Source organism: Polyodon spathula, chromosome 22 (genome assembly GCF_017654505.1).
Source record: "Polyodon spathula isolate WHYD16114869_AA chromosome 22, ASM1765450v1, whole genome shotgun sequence".
NCBI classification, from domain to species: domain Eukaryota; kingdom Metazoa; phylum Chordata; class Actinopteri; order Acipenseriformes; family Polyodontidae; genus Polyodon; species Polyodon spathula.
In genome coordinates this window covers 23,856,081-23,874,129 of record NC_054555.1, presented here as the reverse complement: position 1 = coordinate 23,874,129, position 18,049 = coordinate 23,856,081, and the positions used below count along the sequence as shown (strand labels likewise).

General features: G+C 40.2%; 1 protein-coding gene across 1 annotated transcript; it reads right to left on the bottom strand.

Annotated features, from left to right (window-relative positions):
* Positions 1-767: 767 nt before the first annotated feature.
* Positions 768-17,113, bottom strand: LOC121297201 (protein phosphatase PTC7 homolog). Its single transcript, XM_041223339.1, has 6 exons — positions 16,547-17,113; positions 10,259-10,438; positions 8,341-8,539; positions 6,369-6,492; positions 6,100-6,229; positions 768-5,581 (listed from the first exon to the last, which is right to left on the bottom strand). The coding sequence occupies exons 1-6, from the start codon at positions 16,746-16,748 to the stop codon at positions 5,523-5,525; spliced, it is 894 nt and encodes a 297-aa protein (XP_041079273.1). The 5' UTR covers positions 16,749-17,113; the 3' UTR covers positions 768-5,522.
* Between the last annotated feature and the right edge of the window lie 936 nt (positions 17,114-18,049).

The window sequence follows — 18,049 nt, the reverse complement described above, 5'->3', positions numbered from 1 at the left end:
CACGTGAGCCGACTCTGCTTGAAGGGTTTCTCTGGTGTTCCCTGCAGTTCCACTCGCAGCTGGACGGCACAGTCTCCTCTCAGCAGAATGGAGAGAATGCCCTTGTGCTGCTCGTGACAATGAGGAGGAGCTGGAGGAAGGAGAAAAGATCAGCAGCCAGGACTCCCTCACTTTATAACCATCATTAAACCTTGCTGCAATAACCAGCCTTGTTGGTCTCATTAGCATTCAGTTTTTGTAAGATTATTATTATTTTTTTTTTGGTAGGTGTAACCACACCACACTTCATTTTTTATGGTTTGCATTTTATTAATGGTATTTATTTAGAAAATAACATTTATTATGCATTTGCAATGTTACACTGGATGACAAAGATAGCATCTCCCATTGGCATTTGTGTTCTTATAGCGATGTATAATATTCAGTCACTTCTGCTTTCTCATTGTATCCTTGTAACAGTTCTTTTTGCACACCCTATTAAATAAAATGCATACGTTAATGTCAGCAGCATCCTTGAAGAATAGAATGTGAGTAGTGGTTGTGTGCAATAGAGCCACACCATCAAGGACTAAAATAATGCATTGCAAGCATAACAGGAATTATAAGATAACCCTTTTAAATATATTAACTTTAATTGCCATGGCGTACCAGGTTAAAGTTGCGGGTCTCTATATATAAAAATAAAAGTACCTGTGAAAGGTATTGTACTTGAGGATATTAGATGCAAATAAACATCAAAATAAGATCCATCAAGGCAGACTAGTATAAATACTATATTCTTTATTTAAATATTGTACAGCTTTTAAAACATATTTACAGAAACTATTCCTGCATTATTGTATTGTACAAATCAAAACACCTCCACAGCGTGCGAGATAGAGAGAGAGAGAGAGAGAGAGAGCTTGAGAGCACAAGTATGAAAGTTCAAATCTGGTTCTGAAAGCAGAAGCACCTTCAGAGTTGAATTTGATAACAGATGGCAAAGCAGATGGACATGATGTGTGTTTGAAATGCCAACTCTTTCCTACACCTCCACTTCATACCCAATTCAGTTAGCTTGCTTTCACACATACAAAGACACATGACATACTTTTTTATTATTTATGTTTAACATTGAGAACAGTTTATTCAATTGTGGTGCACATACTCTTCTACCGTCTCTGAATTACCACTGAAAGGTTAATTGAACTGAAACCAAAATAGGAAAGCATTTGCATTCCAGCCAGGATTAAATAACTTCATAATATTTGTTGCGTTACCTTACCAAAAACAAGATAACAAGAATGCCAAATCGAGCAAGTTCCAAACTTACCAAATATAGCTTGTTTTACATAGGGACTCAGTTTGAATAAACTACCAGATTTGACATTGGAGTGCCTCTGAAGCTTACTAAAACAGCACTAGAGACCAAACCAAGTCAATGCAAACTCAGGATCAGAACAGGGTGCTGCCATATGTCACTTCTATGCATTTGGAAAAATCACTTTTGGCAGGTCTCGTATCCTGTCTGACTTCCAAATTGAAATTGTATCCTATAGCTGAGATCTGTAGTGGGACACTACACTTAAAATGCACAGGCACACAATATTTAAGACAAAGCAAAAAATACTGAAAATTTAAAACTTCAAGTTCAGTATATATATATATTTTTTTGTAAGGTTTACAAATTCAAAACTTTCAGTGGGCAACTTCGGTATCAAAGTTCTCATCGCGATGAAGCAACAATCACAACATTACTTTTGTTTACAGTAAATCCATTAACTGCAGTATCCTGATGAACATGGTCAGGAGGCCCCTAGGCCTTTCTTTAAACATTTGTGCACAGACAGCTTTAGAGGAGGAAACACGCAAATGCTAGATATGTTTGGAGCGCAGGCAACCTAAAGAATATACATGTACAGACATCAGGTGAGGAAGAAAAATCACAGCAAAAACAGAGTTTGCTATATTACAGTATTGCTTTATAAACACAGACACACCACTGACAAAACACATGGGAAAAACTGGTGTTTGGTGCACCTGCCAGGCAAATGAATGAAAATCAAGAAAGTCTCTGCCTATTACCCAGCATCACTTTATGACGCTACCTGTCTTAATACCGGTCACTTAGTCAGGGCGCTTATAAAAAAGAAGGGAGACAATATATAGATCTGTCACTGTTTAAATCAGAATAGACCCAAATAGTGTGAGGATGAGGTAACATGCAGAGCCACTGATCAATATAGTTTCCAGAAATCACAAACACTGCATGTGTGTAATTATAATTGACAGAGAAGCTGTTAAAAAGGTGCATTGGCATCAACTCCTGTCTCGAAGTGGCAGGTACAAATTAGGCGTAACTGAATAGTTGACTAGAAAAAAGTTAGTCGACCTCAGAAACTGAATGAAATGGAAAGTAATTATGAAGTGTGGTTTCAGACAAGATGTCAACTGCAAGCCATTCCAGAATTTTAGAATAGTTGTTTTTTTTTTTTTTTTTAAATCCAAGCTGTTTGTAAATAGTTTACAAACGGTACATACACAAATTAAGCAGCCGACATTATCAAATACATGATCTATTAATCATTTTTTTAATTATCAACTGTTTGACTGGCAAATAGATAGTCATTCTACTCCTAGTACCAACATACACTTAAGGTTTTACAAGCAAATGTCTTTAATAGCCAATAATGAATTGACAAGAGTACCAGTTCAGCTGGGCAGTAGACAGAAAGCTTCATTGTACAAGGAGGAGCAGACCATGTAAATACAGGAATAGTCAATTGAATCAATTCCTTGGTTTAACTAGTGAAAAGCTTAAAAACAAAGTTAAATGCCTGTTAGAAACATGATGTGCATTTAAATAAAGTAAAATCGACATGTACACGGTACATGTAAAAGTTGAATTTTAAATTACAAAAAATAAAAAGCTGCACAAAATAGTTATGCAAATATACAGTACAACAGAAAGCGAAAATCCTGATGTTCAACATGTGAATGTAACACTAACACACTAATGTTTAGAAGACCTTTCACAAACATGTTACCTGATAGATACATATTAGAGAGAGGTCTATTTGTAAAAGATGGCTTTAGGAACTCCATAGTGGGATATATTAATTATCTGGCTGTGGTAAAATTCTGTGTACAAGAACCATATTATATATATATATATATATATATATATATATATATATATATATATATATATATATATATATACACATTACTACAGAACTGTGGGACCACTTCAAAAGAAAATAGTTATAAAAATAAACCTTTATTTATATTCATTACTCATTTCTGACCTAACACATACCTGTTCACAAAAGCACCCACCGATACGAACTTCTTATTATTCTTGTGCGTTAATGGTATTTTTCATAAAGGTTACTAAAAAAAAAAAAAAACAACATTTTAAAAACAATCTCAGACGCAGAACCCAGACACACTTCCAGGAGTTACAGTCCCAACTAAGACGGGTAACATTGCAAAAACTCACATAGCTGTGCTCAATTAGCTAGACCTGGTTATAACGTTACACAAACTCACACACACTCAGCTGTGACAAGTTAGCTACACTTGGTTATCCAGTGACATAACAGGGCGTTTATGTTTTACTCACCCGGGACAGCGCTCACTCAGAGCACCATGACGTGTGACGTATGTGACCAGTGAGGCATATGAGAAAACGTTTGGTTATCCGCTCTTGAAACCGACCTGAGTCCACGGTCCTGCTTCAATGCACTGTCCATGCACTGAACAGCACGTTCAGAGAGACTGGATAACAGCCAATAAACATTTGGCACCCACAGCTGCAGAAGGACTTGTTTGCAATCTTGCTCTTTATAAAAACAAAATGGACTGTACGTGGCTTTGGAGATTTTGACAGACAGCCGTGTTACTGTCTCTAACCTCCAAACTCAATATACATGTCCACTAAGAGAACATAGGAAGCAAGTCCATCTGCCCCATACCCAACCGCCAACACTAAGGTGCTGCAACAAAACATCACCCCTTCTTATTCCATTAAAACCAGCATTACAGAACTATAAAAGACAGAACATAAACAGGACTGGGACAGTTCCACCAACAGCCATGCTCTCCAATATGCTACCATACATGCCACTCAAACAGATGACGAAACACCATCGCTGCGCTCTATTCTTTAACAATTTGTTGACAACGAAGCATAGCAAAAGTACACGCCTATCGTTTCAGCTAGTTTTCTTTAAATGAGGAAAGCAATCAAACTGATGCAGCAGACCTCTACGTAGCGCTATGCCTCGTTTTATTTTTTTTAATGCAATCACAATTTACATTCTCTCATTCATCAGTGAACCCACACATCTCCACTGTTTACAAGTGCAAGTAAATGATCAGGAAGCTTCAACTTTTAAACATTTGCCAGTGCCTGAGAAATTTTAAATCAAGCCAACCCCTTTCCCAGACTGGCCGGCGTTTACAGTATCCGCTTCAAAGACTTTGAAATGGAATCCGATAGACACAGGATCTATGACTGGTGGCTGATCAAACCTTGGAAACATTAGGAGCAGTTTTTCCATAGGCAACAAAACCATTCCCTGTTCACTGTGGAGTTCCTCATATTTGCCACCCAACTGACTCCAGATCAGTATTCAGGTAACAGTAATAAACACTTGCACACACACTCCCAAATTCTGTCCAAATAGGTCAGAAACATTAAAATGCAAGAACACAGGAGAGGGAGAGGGATAGGGAGAGCTGTGTCCAACTGGCAGCCCAGTACACAGCCACCTGTCACAGCCTGAGGGACAACCAGTGTTCAAATCTTGTTATATTTCATTGTTGTTATTGTTAAATTATTAATAACGTGGTTATTATTTATACTTGTTTACCATTATTATTATCACTATTATTCTCATCAGTATTATTGTCTATTTAATGTTCAGATGACGTACTGTGTATACATTGCTTTGGCAATACTGTAAATAATGGTCATGCCAACAAAGCACCTTTGAATGTGAATTTGAATTTGAGAGAGAGAGAGAGAGAGAGAGATTCAAATGCCTATTTCTGCTCCTGTTTGAGTTTGTACATTCGCAGCCAGGGGAAAGGGGATCCACATTTGTTTATTGTTCAGAAGGTGACTGGGACCAAGACAACTAATATTAAAAGGCATGTGACGTCTCTACAGCCACCTGCTGGACAATAAACAAACTACATCAAGCAATGCTTATGGAAAAACAGCTCACAGACTGAAACCATACCAAGCGTGTTCCTGTGAATGATTCCATTATAAATATGAAGGTCTACCCAATGCCAAAAGGGTGGTAAATAGTTCAAGTTTTCTTGCTGGCAGACACCACAGTTCATCTGTGTAGGACTGTCCTGGTTGCTCTGCAGGAAGATGTACGCTCTTCCTGGTAGTGGTGAAAGTGTGGCTGCAGACCCAGGGAATAACTGGGGGTTTAGCTGCAAGGGGAGGGGAGTCCACAGTCCTGCCAGCAGGAAACAGTACAATAGAACATGATTGAGGAAGACAACAGGGTTCTTCAGTGCCACTAGTCAGTGTACTCTGCTACTATAGACAGCAGAACTGTGATGTCATCAGGCTTCCCTCCTGCAGAACAACACAAACGGAACACTGCATTACCACATAAGGTTCCGAAAATAGCTTTCAATCAAATGAATAAACCCAGGGACCGAACTATCAACAAATGTAATTTGTGACTTGAGGTCTAAAGGTTCAAAGGTTGTGGCTAGTTCTGCAACATGTTGGTCCTCCTCAGCTCTGCCAAAGCTCAGCAAAGTTGCTGTTCTGTGTTTTAGACTTGTCCAGAGCTCAGAACGGTTGCCAAGTAACCAAGTGGAGCGCCTGGAAGTGGAAGAATGTCTACTGTGTAAACTTCATTTTTGTTGCTTAACTACAGCAGTCAACAGAAGAGAATAATAACAGAGCTTATACAGGGTTCCCTTGTTATTTTCCATTCTTACACATAAGCTAAATAACGTGCCCCACCATGAATAAATCAAATTAAGCCTAGGAATTAAAAGTTAAGATAAAAGGGGGCAGTTGAACATTTTTAGGAATATTTTGCAAACCTTTGTAGGATTCACTTTACTGGAGTCAGGGCTTACCTCGTACATTCAGTCCATTGTCACATGCAAACTGTGCAAAAGGCGACATGTAATTTGGATCATAGGCTAGCTCGTGGGCCTGCTCTGCGATGCTCCTCGCAGTCTGCTGTATACTCTCATAGTTAGTGTTCTGCAAAAAAAAAAATACAATCCATAAAACTCAACACAAAGCATCTACTGCAAGAGTATTCCAAAGAGACATGCCATTTAAAATCCTTCAGTAAAATGGAATTATTTGTATTATCATCTTAATTATAAAAAGGCTATACCTTTAGTTTTTTTAATTCTTGTAGGATCATATAATCTGGCATGTTGTCAAAAAGTCCATCAGTTGCCGTCAGGATAATATCGCCCAACTGGACATCAAAAGAGGAGCTATCGGCAGCTTCAGGGCTGGGGATGGAGAGAGTATTGCAGAACATGAATAGCCTGGCACCGACACACCTTGAAACAAAATCTGAGACGTGAAGTCAGAAACGACAGGAGGCTGGTTCCAAGGAAGAGTCTCCACTTCGATTCCAGCACAGAACACACACACATTAAAAATAATCAGTATTCTGTAAGAAAAACAAGATTCAGAAAGAAGTACATGTCGAATTTGCACGTGGCAGGAATAAAAAAGAAGAAATGACTCTTGGGCAATACATTTAAGGATGAATTTCTAATTACCTGCCAGATAAGCACCCTGTATTTAAAGTACAAAGTCTTGAAGTTCAAAACTAGGCTTGGTTTGTAGACAGACTCCAAAGGAAGGGGGGTGACCGAGTGTCACCTGAAAGAGGATTAACCTTGCTCCTCCCTACAGCCCACACACAGGAAATCCCTTCCTGCTGAAACTGGAAAGTCAAGGTCACTAATTCCAGGTCATTGTGTTGCAGTAGGTCAGGGGGACTCGAACCAGATCAAGTCCAAGTAAGGATTTCACACAATCTTAAAACACTGAATGCACTAAAAACAACAGAGCAAACATCAAGTAATACCGGTGTCTTGGATACAGTGATCTGCACTTATGTATATTCCAAGATCACTGAAATTACACGGCATGTGAAATATTCCCAGGAGGAGATTGTGTCTTTTCTGTGCCATTGCCACTTGTCAGAGTGCAAGTCACAAGGAGAACTACTCTGGATAGATTGTACCTACCTACCTACCCCCCCCCCCCCCCCCCCCCCACACAAAGGTATTTATTCATTTAAAAAATTACCTGCAGGAACATATTCTGCATTCATTTTTAATCAAGAAACCTTCACCAATGTGTATACAGTAGATTAAAAACATGTACAATTGGTGTGCAGTACTTTGGTACAAGTTATACTTTTGTATCACACACACACACACACACACACACACAGTGCCAAAGTCCCCCTACTGGTTGAGAGGAGACAGTCCCCCGGCCCTCCCATCTCCAGGATTGGCCAGTGTCAGCGAGAGTCGAGCTCTCCTGTCAATGCACTCGGAAGGCTGCCAAGATAAAACTTTCCCCTGCGAGACAATGCACCACGCTACTGCCAAGCTCCCTCGCCTGGAGGCATAAAACACCAAAATCACATGGTCCCAGGGCACTGCCAAGGGGAATGTTTCAGAGACAGACCTTAAAACAAGTTCACACTGAACACACTGAGCTGCAGAAGTCAGGTACTCTCACTAGACTGGCACATCTGGAAAAAAAACACACCTTAACAGATCTCTCTGAACACTAAACCTGAATACTGGTTTAGGTAACGACACTCAGAACAGCACAGTGCCCTTATATAAATGATGCTCATTTGGAGTTACTTAGTGGGGAGATTTAAGCAAGCAAGTTGTAAATGTGGCAAGCCGACTTCTGCAACACAAACCAAGAACACACTGAAGGGGAACACGAAGCGGAAATGTACTTTTTATACATTCAGCCACATTTTTATTGAGTGTATAATAGATACCTTAAGGGAAAGACAGTAAATTATCCTACAGTGAGAAATTTAGGAGGTGGGCATTTTTTCACTGCTTAAGTGGGAATGTATTCTGCACTAGAAGATGTTCTGCTCCATGACTGGCTGAGCTGCCTGGTCATTAAAAACAGCCAAGTGGTTCAGCGTACCACTGCAGGCTCAGATTCTTCTTGCAATTAGGACCGAGCCCAGCAAGTACAAGGAAACTCAACTCAAGTTCCCAAAGACTTTCCAGGTTTTCTAACCAAGTCCTAAATACATTTCAACATTCACTCAGACACCACCTGGGAGGAAAGCGAGTGTCCCTCACCTGTCACTCAGGACGGCCCCCTCAGCCTCGGGCGGGGCGATGGACAGCTGGAAGGGGGTGTTGAAGTAGTGCTGCTGCTCGTCCGATCGATGCACCACCTCGCCTTCCCTCACCACCAGGAAACCAGAGTCCCCCAGGTTAGCTGTGTGTAGCTGGTGACTGCGCCTGTCCAGCACCACAATGCATGCCGTGCTGCTCCCTGCAACACACAAACACACGTCAGCCAAGGTGAAAGGTGGGGGGCAGAGGTTTTAAAATTGTAATATTAATAAAGTTCTGTTCCAAGGGTCAGAAATAGAAGGCTGTGTGGCGGCTTGACGTCGATATGGAAAAAAGAAAGCAGGCACTGTGCACCGGACTGCTGGGTAGCCTTACAAGAATGCGTCAGACATGCAAGTCAAAAGTGGGTTGGTTCTGGATTACACAGATCTGTTTAGGAAAGCAGCAGCAACGTCTATGAAATGATGAATCAAGGGCAGAGATCCCATGATTGTACAAGCCTATGATTCAATTATTACTATTATTATTTATTTATTAAGAAAAGGGTCAGAAGGGAAATAATTGGACAACAGACACTTTTTTTTCTTCTTTCTCTGTGCTCTTGTGACCAAGTAAGAATGCGAACTCTGCATAAAGCCAGACTCAACATTCCACTCCAAGGGTCAAACTCTAAAATAATAACTCCTGGGATTAAATATACGCATGACCTTTCCATTACAGCAAATCAGTCATCGTCACACTGCTGGTGCGCAGCACAGGGCGGGACTCCTCTCAATATCCAACCCACCTCTTAAATACACAGTGCCTGATCTTTTAGTCAGCCCCACCGGGACTTACAGTACTGTGGGAGACATGTGATCTCTGCTTCTGCCATCAAAGCAATCTATTGCTGACTTTAACCTAATCTCCCTGCAACCCTTTTTGGCATTTCCAAAAAACAAGCAATAAAATCTAATTGGCAAGACATCCTTCATATAACTTTCATCCATCAGGGATGGAAATAAGACTCCCGTTGCATAGCAGGTTGATCCACTCCTGGTTTTATCATGAGTTTAATATAACACATCTGAGCTGGTTACCTATACATGGTGGCTAATCCAGCTTGTAGTAAAACCTGGAATGGTTGTAACTGCTATGCAATGGGAGTCTTAATTCCACCCCTGTCCATACTTTAAAGTTTGGGATCGAAAGCTTAAAACAAGAAAGTCCATTTCACTGCAGTGAGGGAAAGCTCAACCTGGCCTGTGCCTGATCTAGTTTTTTTTTCTGTACAAACAGATGGCAGGATTCATTGAGGGGTGCCCTGGAAACACCCCGCCTACCAATGTAATGGTCATGGGTTATTTCCATTACACCCATTAGTTGCAGCACTGGTTTTCATTTATTATAGAGTGCTGCAAATTATAGGAGTAATCCAAGTGATTTTGGTTATTTTAGCTAGAAAACAAAAGGGTTTCACAAACAAGCCAACAATGCAGAGCTAAACGAAGATTTAAAATGTGTAACCAAATAGTATCTGGTATATAGCCAGGGATGGTATGCAGCAACACTTCCTCGCCCTCTTAAAACTTGTTTCCTGAAGCACAGCAACATGAAAAGAACAAGCACAAGCACTGCAAAGGCAGGTTTCACTATGCCGCACCCTGCTGCCAGGGAGTCACGCAGAGGAAATGTACTGCTGGAGCAAGATCAATGGAATTCTTTCACCACTGTTAACCAAGGCCAGCTGGGAATAAAAGAACATTTTAACCTCTTCTCCCTCTTTGTTTTCAAAGTCAAATCTTTAAGCTAATCCACAATTATGTTCATTTTACCCTAATTCCTAGTCCAGTTTCCTCGATTCTTTCATAGTGTCGGTACAGCAGGTATTGGACAGTCCAGTTGTTTTTGTTTAGAGCCCCCCCTGTCCCATACCTACCCAATAGTGGAACTTTGTTCTGTAACAGTTCATAGTAGCCGGTGGTGAGGATTCCCACAGGACTGCTCGGCATGAACCTGCCTTCCTTCACCAGACGCTCACACGTTCGCATCAGAGTCCCTGAGAACTGAGAGGGGTCGACGCCATAGTCCCTCCACCCCCCCACGCCATCCGCCACACCTGAAACACACAGGTCAGGAAGACAAAGGGTTACTATTGAAAAAGGAAACACACACACCACTCCACAATCATGTCAGTTACTCCGAATGAATATTTTATTATAAAATGAGACCATGAGTTTTATAATAGTGTTGAAGTTTTGCATACAAAAATACACTCACTTACAAGAGATGGCGGTTCTCCTAACTTTGGTACACAGACAGGGTATGAATTCTAAAAGTGTTCAGACCCAACCTTGTTTGACATTGAAATGCAGGTGCAAGTACTGAATACAATCCAAAACATAACCTCAGAACCATTTTAAAACACTTAAAACCTTTTCAAGTTGGCCCGTGTCTAATTTAACCTATTTTTCACCCTTGGTTTTAGAAATTCCAAATCAATTACTGTTTTCATGAATTTAGAACATACTATAAGATTAGACTACTGTGATACTATACTGATCAGGCCAATTGTCATAAATTAGACAACTAATTGCCTTGCTCATCCAGTTACGGGGATCTTGTATGTATGTTGGCCTTTGTTAAAATCAAATCAAAATGTTAAGCAAGATGATTATGGATAGGCAAGTAGACGAATGTCTGTGTAACGATGAATATGCTTGCTGAAACATTTAATCTTTTTGACCCATTTTTCTTTCTGCATTCAAAAGGGGTGATCACAGGACACACTTTTTTTTGCCTTAAAATATTCTATAGAACAGCTGTCAATCCAACACTAAATTGCAGACACTGAAAAACAGGTTTAAATTAATTTGATTGGCTTCTCAATGCTGCAGTTTAAAGAAGAAAAAGAAACAAAGACATTAAAAGTTGCTATAACATCCCTTGTGAAAAGATACCCCAGTTTTGCTCATGTGCTCAGTGCCAGGATCTTGGAGCTGACTCACTCTTGTTGAAGTGTATAATGGAATGTGTATTTAGCTCGCCAGTTCAGTGATAAACAGTATTCAGTACATTTCTAAACTGGGCTCTCTTTCACCCCAGTCTACAATCTCAAATCTTAAATATGCCTTCAATACAGATTAGGCTTGGAGTCAGGCACACTGCCAGCTCACCTTTCACATCAATACGACAGCAACCACCAAGACCTAAATGCACAGATGCTGCAACTAGGGTTTCTAGTCCAGCTCGTCAGCAAAAGGGAATCCGCCAATTCAATTAGTCATGGAAACCCTGAAGAATATCAGTGGCAATACAAAACAAAAGAGTTGCACCACAGATATTTAATTACTCGCATTAGTTTGCATGAACGGGCCACCCTCCCCATGGGACCTCCAGCCAAGATCAACAACTTGTCACAGCCAGGTCAACCAACTGCACTACTAGGAGTGGGTTAGAGTAGTCGAAATAATTATAATTACTCGAGCACTAACTTATTACTCAAAAATGTAAATAATATCTCTTCATGAATGTAAGTTCAATGTAAGTTCAACATATTGTAGCGACCCGTTCAGTTCAGGTTGGCAGACTTTTGTTTCATCTGGTCCTGAGCATTCACGTTATCTGTATTGTTTCGGGGTGGGACCATACCTCTAGTTTTGTAGTGTGGGTGTGTGTGTGTGTGTGTGTGTGTGTGTGTGTGTGTGTGTGTGAGCCGCTGCAGGGAGCTTCAATAGACTCCATCACTGCAGTAAAGAGACTGGCAGCAGGGAGCTTCAATAGACTCCATCACTGGAGTAAAGAGAGTGGCAGCAGGGAGCTTCAATAGACTTGATCACTGGAGTGCCACGCCTGTATCAGGGCCAGTATTGCTTTTCGTTAGCCTTGTTAAGCTATGACTTCAATCAGAAGATTGCTTAAACTTTCAATATTTAAGCAGGAAAATCCATGTAAAAAGAATGTATAGAAAGGTTATGAAATAATTTGGCCCAAAAGCTATGTCCAAACATTTTGCATCACCTTAAAATTTTAGGATTGAGACCTTTTAAAAAACACCTCTATGAACATAAATTTAGATCGTTAATTTAATTGCAAAAGTCCACTAGAAGCCATAATAGTCTTACAGTACTTCATGTTAGATTTTGAAATGTCACATTTAAATGTGTCTATTTTTTGTTAAGTATATGAAAAACTACAAAGCGGTATGTAATTCAATATGTTAACACAACACTATTCAGCAGGTTTCATTTGAGAATTTTGCTGGGAACTGTCTACAATTATAGCAGTTTTACAGAACAAAAAACAGGATTAGGAAGCAAAAACAATGTAAAGCTTTATTAGCAGCTCAAAGGTCTGAGATTGCATTCTCCTTAAATAACCATGCCTTGGAATAATATCACTCAGCTGCACAAGACCCTCCCCCCAAGAGACACCCCTCCAATATGAGACAGAGTATTTTTCCAGAAATGGCAATCCTGCAGCATTGCTTCAGAGAAAACAATCCAACAACAAACTCTGTGACCATACAAGGAATCATGCTAAAATACGCTCAAAACATATTTCATGCAAATGACATGTACTTGTGATTGGCAGACATGAAAACAAACAAAAACAGCTGTCTCTCAGAGCTAACGGCAAGACACAGGCAGTATTTATATCTAGGTATGGCAACTCCACAAAACCAAACAGGATCTGGAAATAGATGTTTTAGCTCAAAAACAAAACCTTTTTGAATGCGCATTTTGCTTTAGTTCGACAAATGCAACGACACATCCTAGGACTTCTGAAAATGGATTTTAAAAACTTTGTTCCAAGCACTTCTTTAATAACAGTGCCATTGCTACAGCACAAGATAATTATGTAAAGAATTCTTTACTCCAAATGGCTACAGGCGGAGCTCTATCACCACATGTTTTTAGTGTATTGATTCCCTTTGTGCCTCAATCACAGCGTTTTTTGGTTTTCTGGAAGCGGATTTGGAGGACATACTTACAGATCTGGTATTTTCAGTCACTTCACTAGAACCTGCGACTGCAGCTTTGACTGCCTAAATAATTAGGAAACATTTTATTCAACTTCAGCCAGAATTGATTTATAATGTTAGATGGCAGAAAGTAGCCAAGAAGAATCCTTTGCCATCAAGTGCCTCTCTCGTACACCTCGCTTCCAGTCATTCAGGAAGTTTCACATTTTAATTTAAGTGATGTTAGTGTTTGTCTCCAATTACAGAAGGAACATATAATTCCCCAGGACTCTCAAGTTGTAGCCTATTTCTGTAATTTTCCTGATGCAGTGTTTAGCAAATGGTTCCTGGAAACTTTCTCAGCTTTTGAGAATGTTGCCTTATCTTGGCACATGTTAATCATTGAATGAGAGAACCTAATCTGCCTGGGTACAAATTATGTTTCATTTTGAAAATATCTTAACAGCATGCATTTTATTTGTTACTGTTTGCAACTGTTGTCCCAAATATTTTTTTATTTATTTTGAAATAAATTGACACAAAACTAAAAAGGCAACATGCAAAACAAATAAATCCCATCCCATGTGTTCATTATTTAAATTGCCAGTTGGTGTGGTAGCAGCACGGTCATTGTTTCATGAGCAGAGGAAAATGATACTTTAGTATTGTTCAAGAAAAGATCACGTCTTGTGGATTTCACTTCTAATCTACATAATAAGCACAGTGTTATCTGCCTGCAACTGTGTGAAGCGCAATTACCATTTGTCTGCATAATACAAACAGGAAATATATATTCCAACACATGTTCCAGAAGAAATTGGATGTGAATTGGGATTTAAAATGCCAGCATGCGTCTCAGTGTCAGTGTTGCATTTGTGTTCTGACAGCGTGCCATGCCAGACTGTTGTAATCTGCAGTCGGATCTTGCCAGTCTCAAATGCATTCTTCCAGGCTGAAAAGTTTAATTTAAAAAGATGTTTATGTGGCAGGCACAGCTAAAATCACTTGTGTGTGACTAGTAACCTTCTGTGAAAAAACAATCACATAAACAGGTAACAATCACAGTGCCAGGATTAACAGGAAGTGATTTATTTTGCATTAAAAGTTCCATTCTTTCTGCGTCAGAACCTGGCAAGAGTCGAACTAAGCACTCTAATACAAGGCAAGGCTGGCAGGAGGTTAGGATGAGTCATCCAGAAACACTGTGTACTTTTTTGAAAACAGCAGTGCATCTCAAGCCATCAGAACACAATGAGCAGCTAGGATGACTAGTTACCATTTGAAATGCTGCAGAGGTCTGTGTGTGTGCTGGGTAGGAGTTAACTTTAGAATACTGAAATGGTCCCCATCTTGAATACTTGATTGGACAGAGTTCTAATTTGGAATGATAAAAAGCAGACACCTACATGACCTTGAGATAATGTCTCTGGAATGAAGGCTGGGCAGCAGCACAGCTTAATACAGGAGCCTCAATGGGTTTCCTCTCTGGAATCCTTGCAATGAGCATGGTGTTCTGAACTTCCCATCACACAACCAAACTCCTCAGCACAACTGGCAGACTGAATGAGAGGCCAATGGTAGAGGGTGATTAAGGAGGCTTGCAGAGCCAAGAGGGGTAATCTCTCCTGGCACTGTACCTAGCTAGGCATGGGTCACATTGTCCCTGGCCTGTCCTGAGCAATAAATTCAAAAGAATGCACATTGAAGCATTTGAAGGTCATTAGTTACAATTGCTGGGCTGAACAACTTATCTTGTTTGAGATAACGGAACTGAGGTTTTTCCAAAGGACCTAAATAAATAAATTAGCTACTTGGTTCTATTTCTACTTTTAAAATTCATGCTTAATCATTTTTATTTTGGATTTCATTTTCCACAGGACACACTGCAAACATTTCGATTGCAACACAATTTTTGAAAGGTCAAAGTCTACTTTGACTACCTACAGCAAACCTAGAAAACGAACACAAACTAGTGTTTTTATTATTATTATTATTATTATTATTGACGCTTTTATCCAAGGCGAAAACGCCTTTGATTAACACAGGCTACGGTCGTTTAGTTGGTTATTATCACCTATTAAAATGTCACACAGTCATCCTCTAACCAAATAATAAATTATTATTATTATTATTATTATTATTATTATTATTATTATTATTATGCATTGCAAATGCGTTGCCAGTATAACCCTCTAAAGAGCACAGGGCAGGTGCCACACAGAGAATGCAGTGAAAGGGCCGAACCAAACTTTTTGGAATGCCGGAGAAACGCGACATTGGCAACATGGCTGCCCCCATTGCGTGACCACCCTGACCTTTAAAACATCAAACACGTGAGATTTATTTTACATCCAGCCCGGGTTCAATACATGCTTCCCACCGGCGTGTTATGCAAGGTGTTCGCAATATCTGAAATGAGGTTCAATAAATATATAAATATATATATATATATATATATATATATATATATATATATATATATATATATATATTATATATGAGAAAAAAGAGGACGAGACGACTTCGTCGTGGCCTTAAAACAACACGCACTAACGTGAGCAACAGGAGACGGGTTTGGACACAGGATACAAATTTCCAGTCACTAGGCATTTGTATAGTATTAGGACAAATACTGTTGCATTTCTACGAAACGTACCGGCTGGCAGTTTAACCATTACCTGAAATGCCGGCACACTGTGGCCGCTAGTCTTACCCAAATCCCAGGGCTTCCTTGTTATCTAGGTAAAGGGTCACACTTCTGCAATATCACGCAGGGCTTCATTGTCTGCAAGGGGGCTTTGTGATTGAAGTAACGAGCAACCCTCGGTTCAAAGTGGGGAAAACGCAGCGGGAACACACCGTGGTCGTCTAAATCTGTTTAAGCAACAATTACTAATGTAATTTCAAACGCTGTCGGTGCATTTGCATTGAGTACAACTAGTAATGACATTTGAAACCACGTTGAGTCCACAGAAAATCAACTTGCACGAGCTCATCGTCGCTGAATAACACGCGAATAAAAGTAACCAGAACGAGCTACTTTTGCACCAACTGCCCAAGCTTTCCATAACCACTATTGTTAGTATGCTGAATTAAGAAAACTCCTGCGGTAAACTGAAGCGGGATCTGATCCTTACAACAAAGGCTACAGCACAGCAGTGTGCGGTGTGCAACAAAGAGAACGAATCGTATAGCAGTTTATAACATCATTCATTATTGGGCATATTTACAGTCAGTACAGTGGAGAATGCGATCGAGACTTACCTAAGACATCTGCAGATCTATGACGGGCAATGAAGCAGGCGTCATCCCCGTAACACATCCCTTTCTTCAAAATACCCTTCCGAAAATCCTTTCCGAAGCCGCAGCTTGCTGTAACCAGGCTGTAATCCCGGCTGTCTGTTTGGGAAAGTCCGCCCAGGACAGCCCTTGCAACCAATCTGCCATAGGAAAGTAAGGAGAACATCCCCTAGCAAAAATAATAACACTCTGCGCAGCTAGCACTACACGAGTCACCACTCTTCGCTTCCTCTCTGACACTCACTTACTACCGTCTCTCAGCAAACCCCACATGCAGTTACCACGCAGACAAAACAGAAAAAAGGGAAAAGACAACCACCACTCCTCGGTTCTGATTCTGCAGCTAGACGCGTTCTTGTGGTTTCGTTAGAAATACGCCTGCCTTGTCGATTCGCGGCTGTCCTTTATCGTTTTGCAAATTTAGCAGAACCGGCTCCTTCCATGTGCTCCGTCCTTTCCGCCATCTTCCCCCTTCTCAACAAGACCTATAAACACTCGGTATACGCGCCACCTACCTCAGAAGACTTGTGACTGTGCATCTCATTCCCCCAAGACGTCATTATCAATGTTGCGCAATAGGGGTTTTCCTTTAAAGGACAATCATCGCTGTTTGGTAACCCTTTTTATGCTGGAGGCTTTTGCACTTTTCCATGAAGTTTTTAATTTATTTATTTATTTATTTTACTGAATAAGGAAAACCAGCTCAGGTACAATCAGGTGACTCCTCATAATATGTATAACATATAGCTCCACATACCCGCTTTGAAGAAACAGCCCCTCTCTATGCTTTATGCATATATCTGGTTTCAAAGACCACGATTAGCACTGTTTTGGGCTACCTTACACTAAAAACTTTGAACAACGTAATATAATTTATATGCAAAAGACTTAAACACATATTTCTGCTTTTTTTATGTAATATACTGTAGCGAACCTCAGTTACTGCAGGCAGGCGCATCATACAGGCAGAGGGCGGGCTCGGACCGGGGACCATTTGCACTAAATCACAGCGCCGATACCGCTGTACAAAAGAGCCGGCTCCTTTGCAACTTTATGACTTTATGACTTCGTATGTGATTACGTCATCTACCAGCCCAGCTGCTGCCTTCCCATGTGCACTCTACAATACGATTCACAAGTGTTCAACATATGTTACATAACACTGTATATAGTCCTCGGGGTGTTCTGTTTATTGATTATTTTACAGAACTAGAACCATATAACCATAAAACCATTTTAAGTTTAACCGCTCTTAGTCGAAATCGCTCTCAAACGTAATTATTTACTGTATTTTTTATTTACTCTCATTTGAATTTGCTCTTATTTACTGCTGGTTTTATTGTGGTTTATAACGCTTATATGTAATGTGATACTTTGTAACGCCTGTAAGTTGCCCTGGATAAGGGCGTTTGTTACTAAAAAGCTGAGGAGGAATGTTTGCTACTAGCGCCATTGTGGCTCCACCAT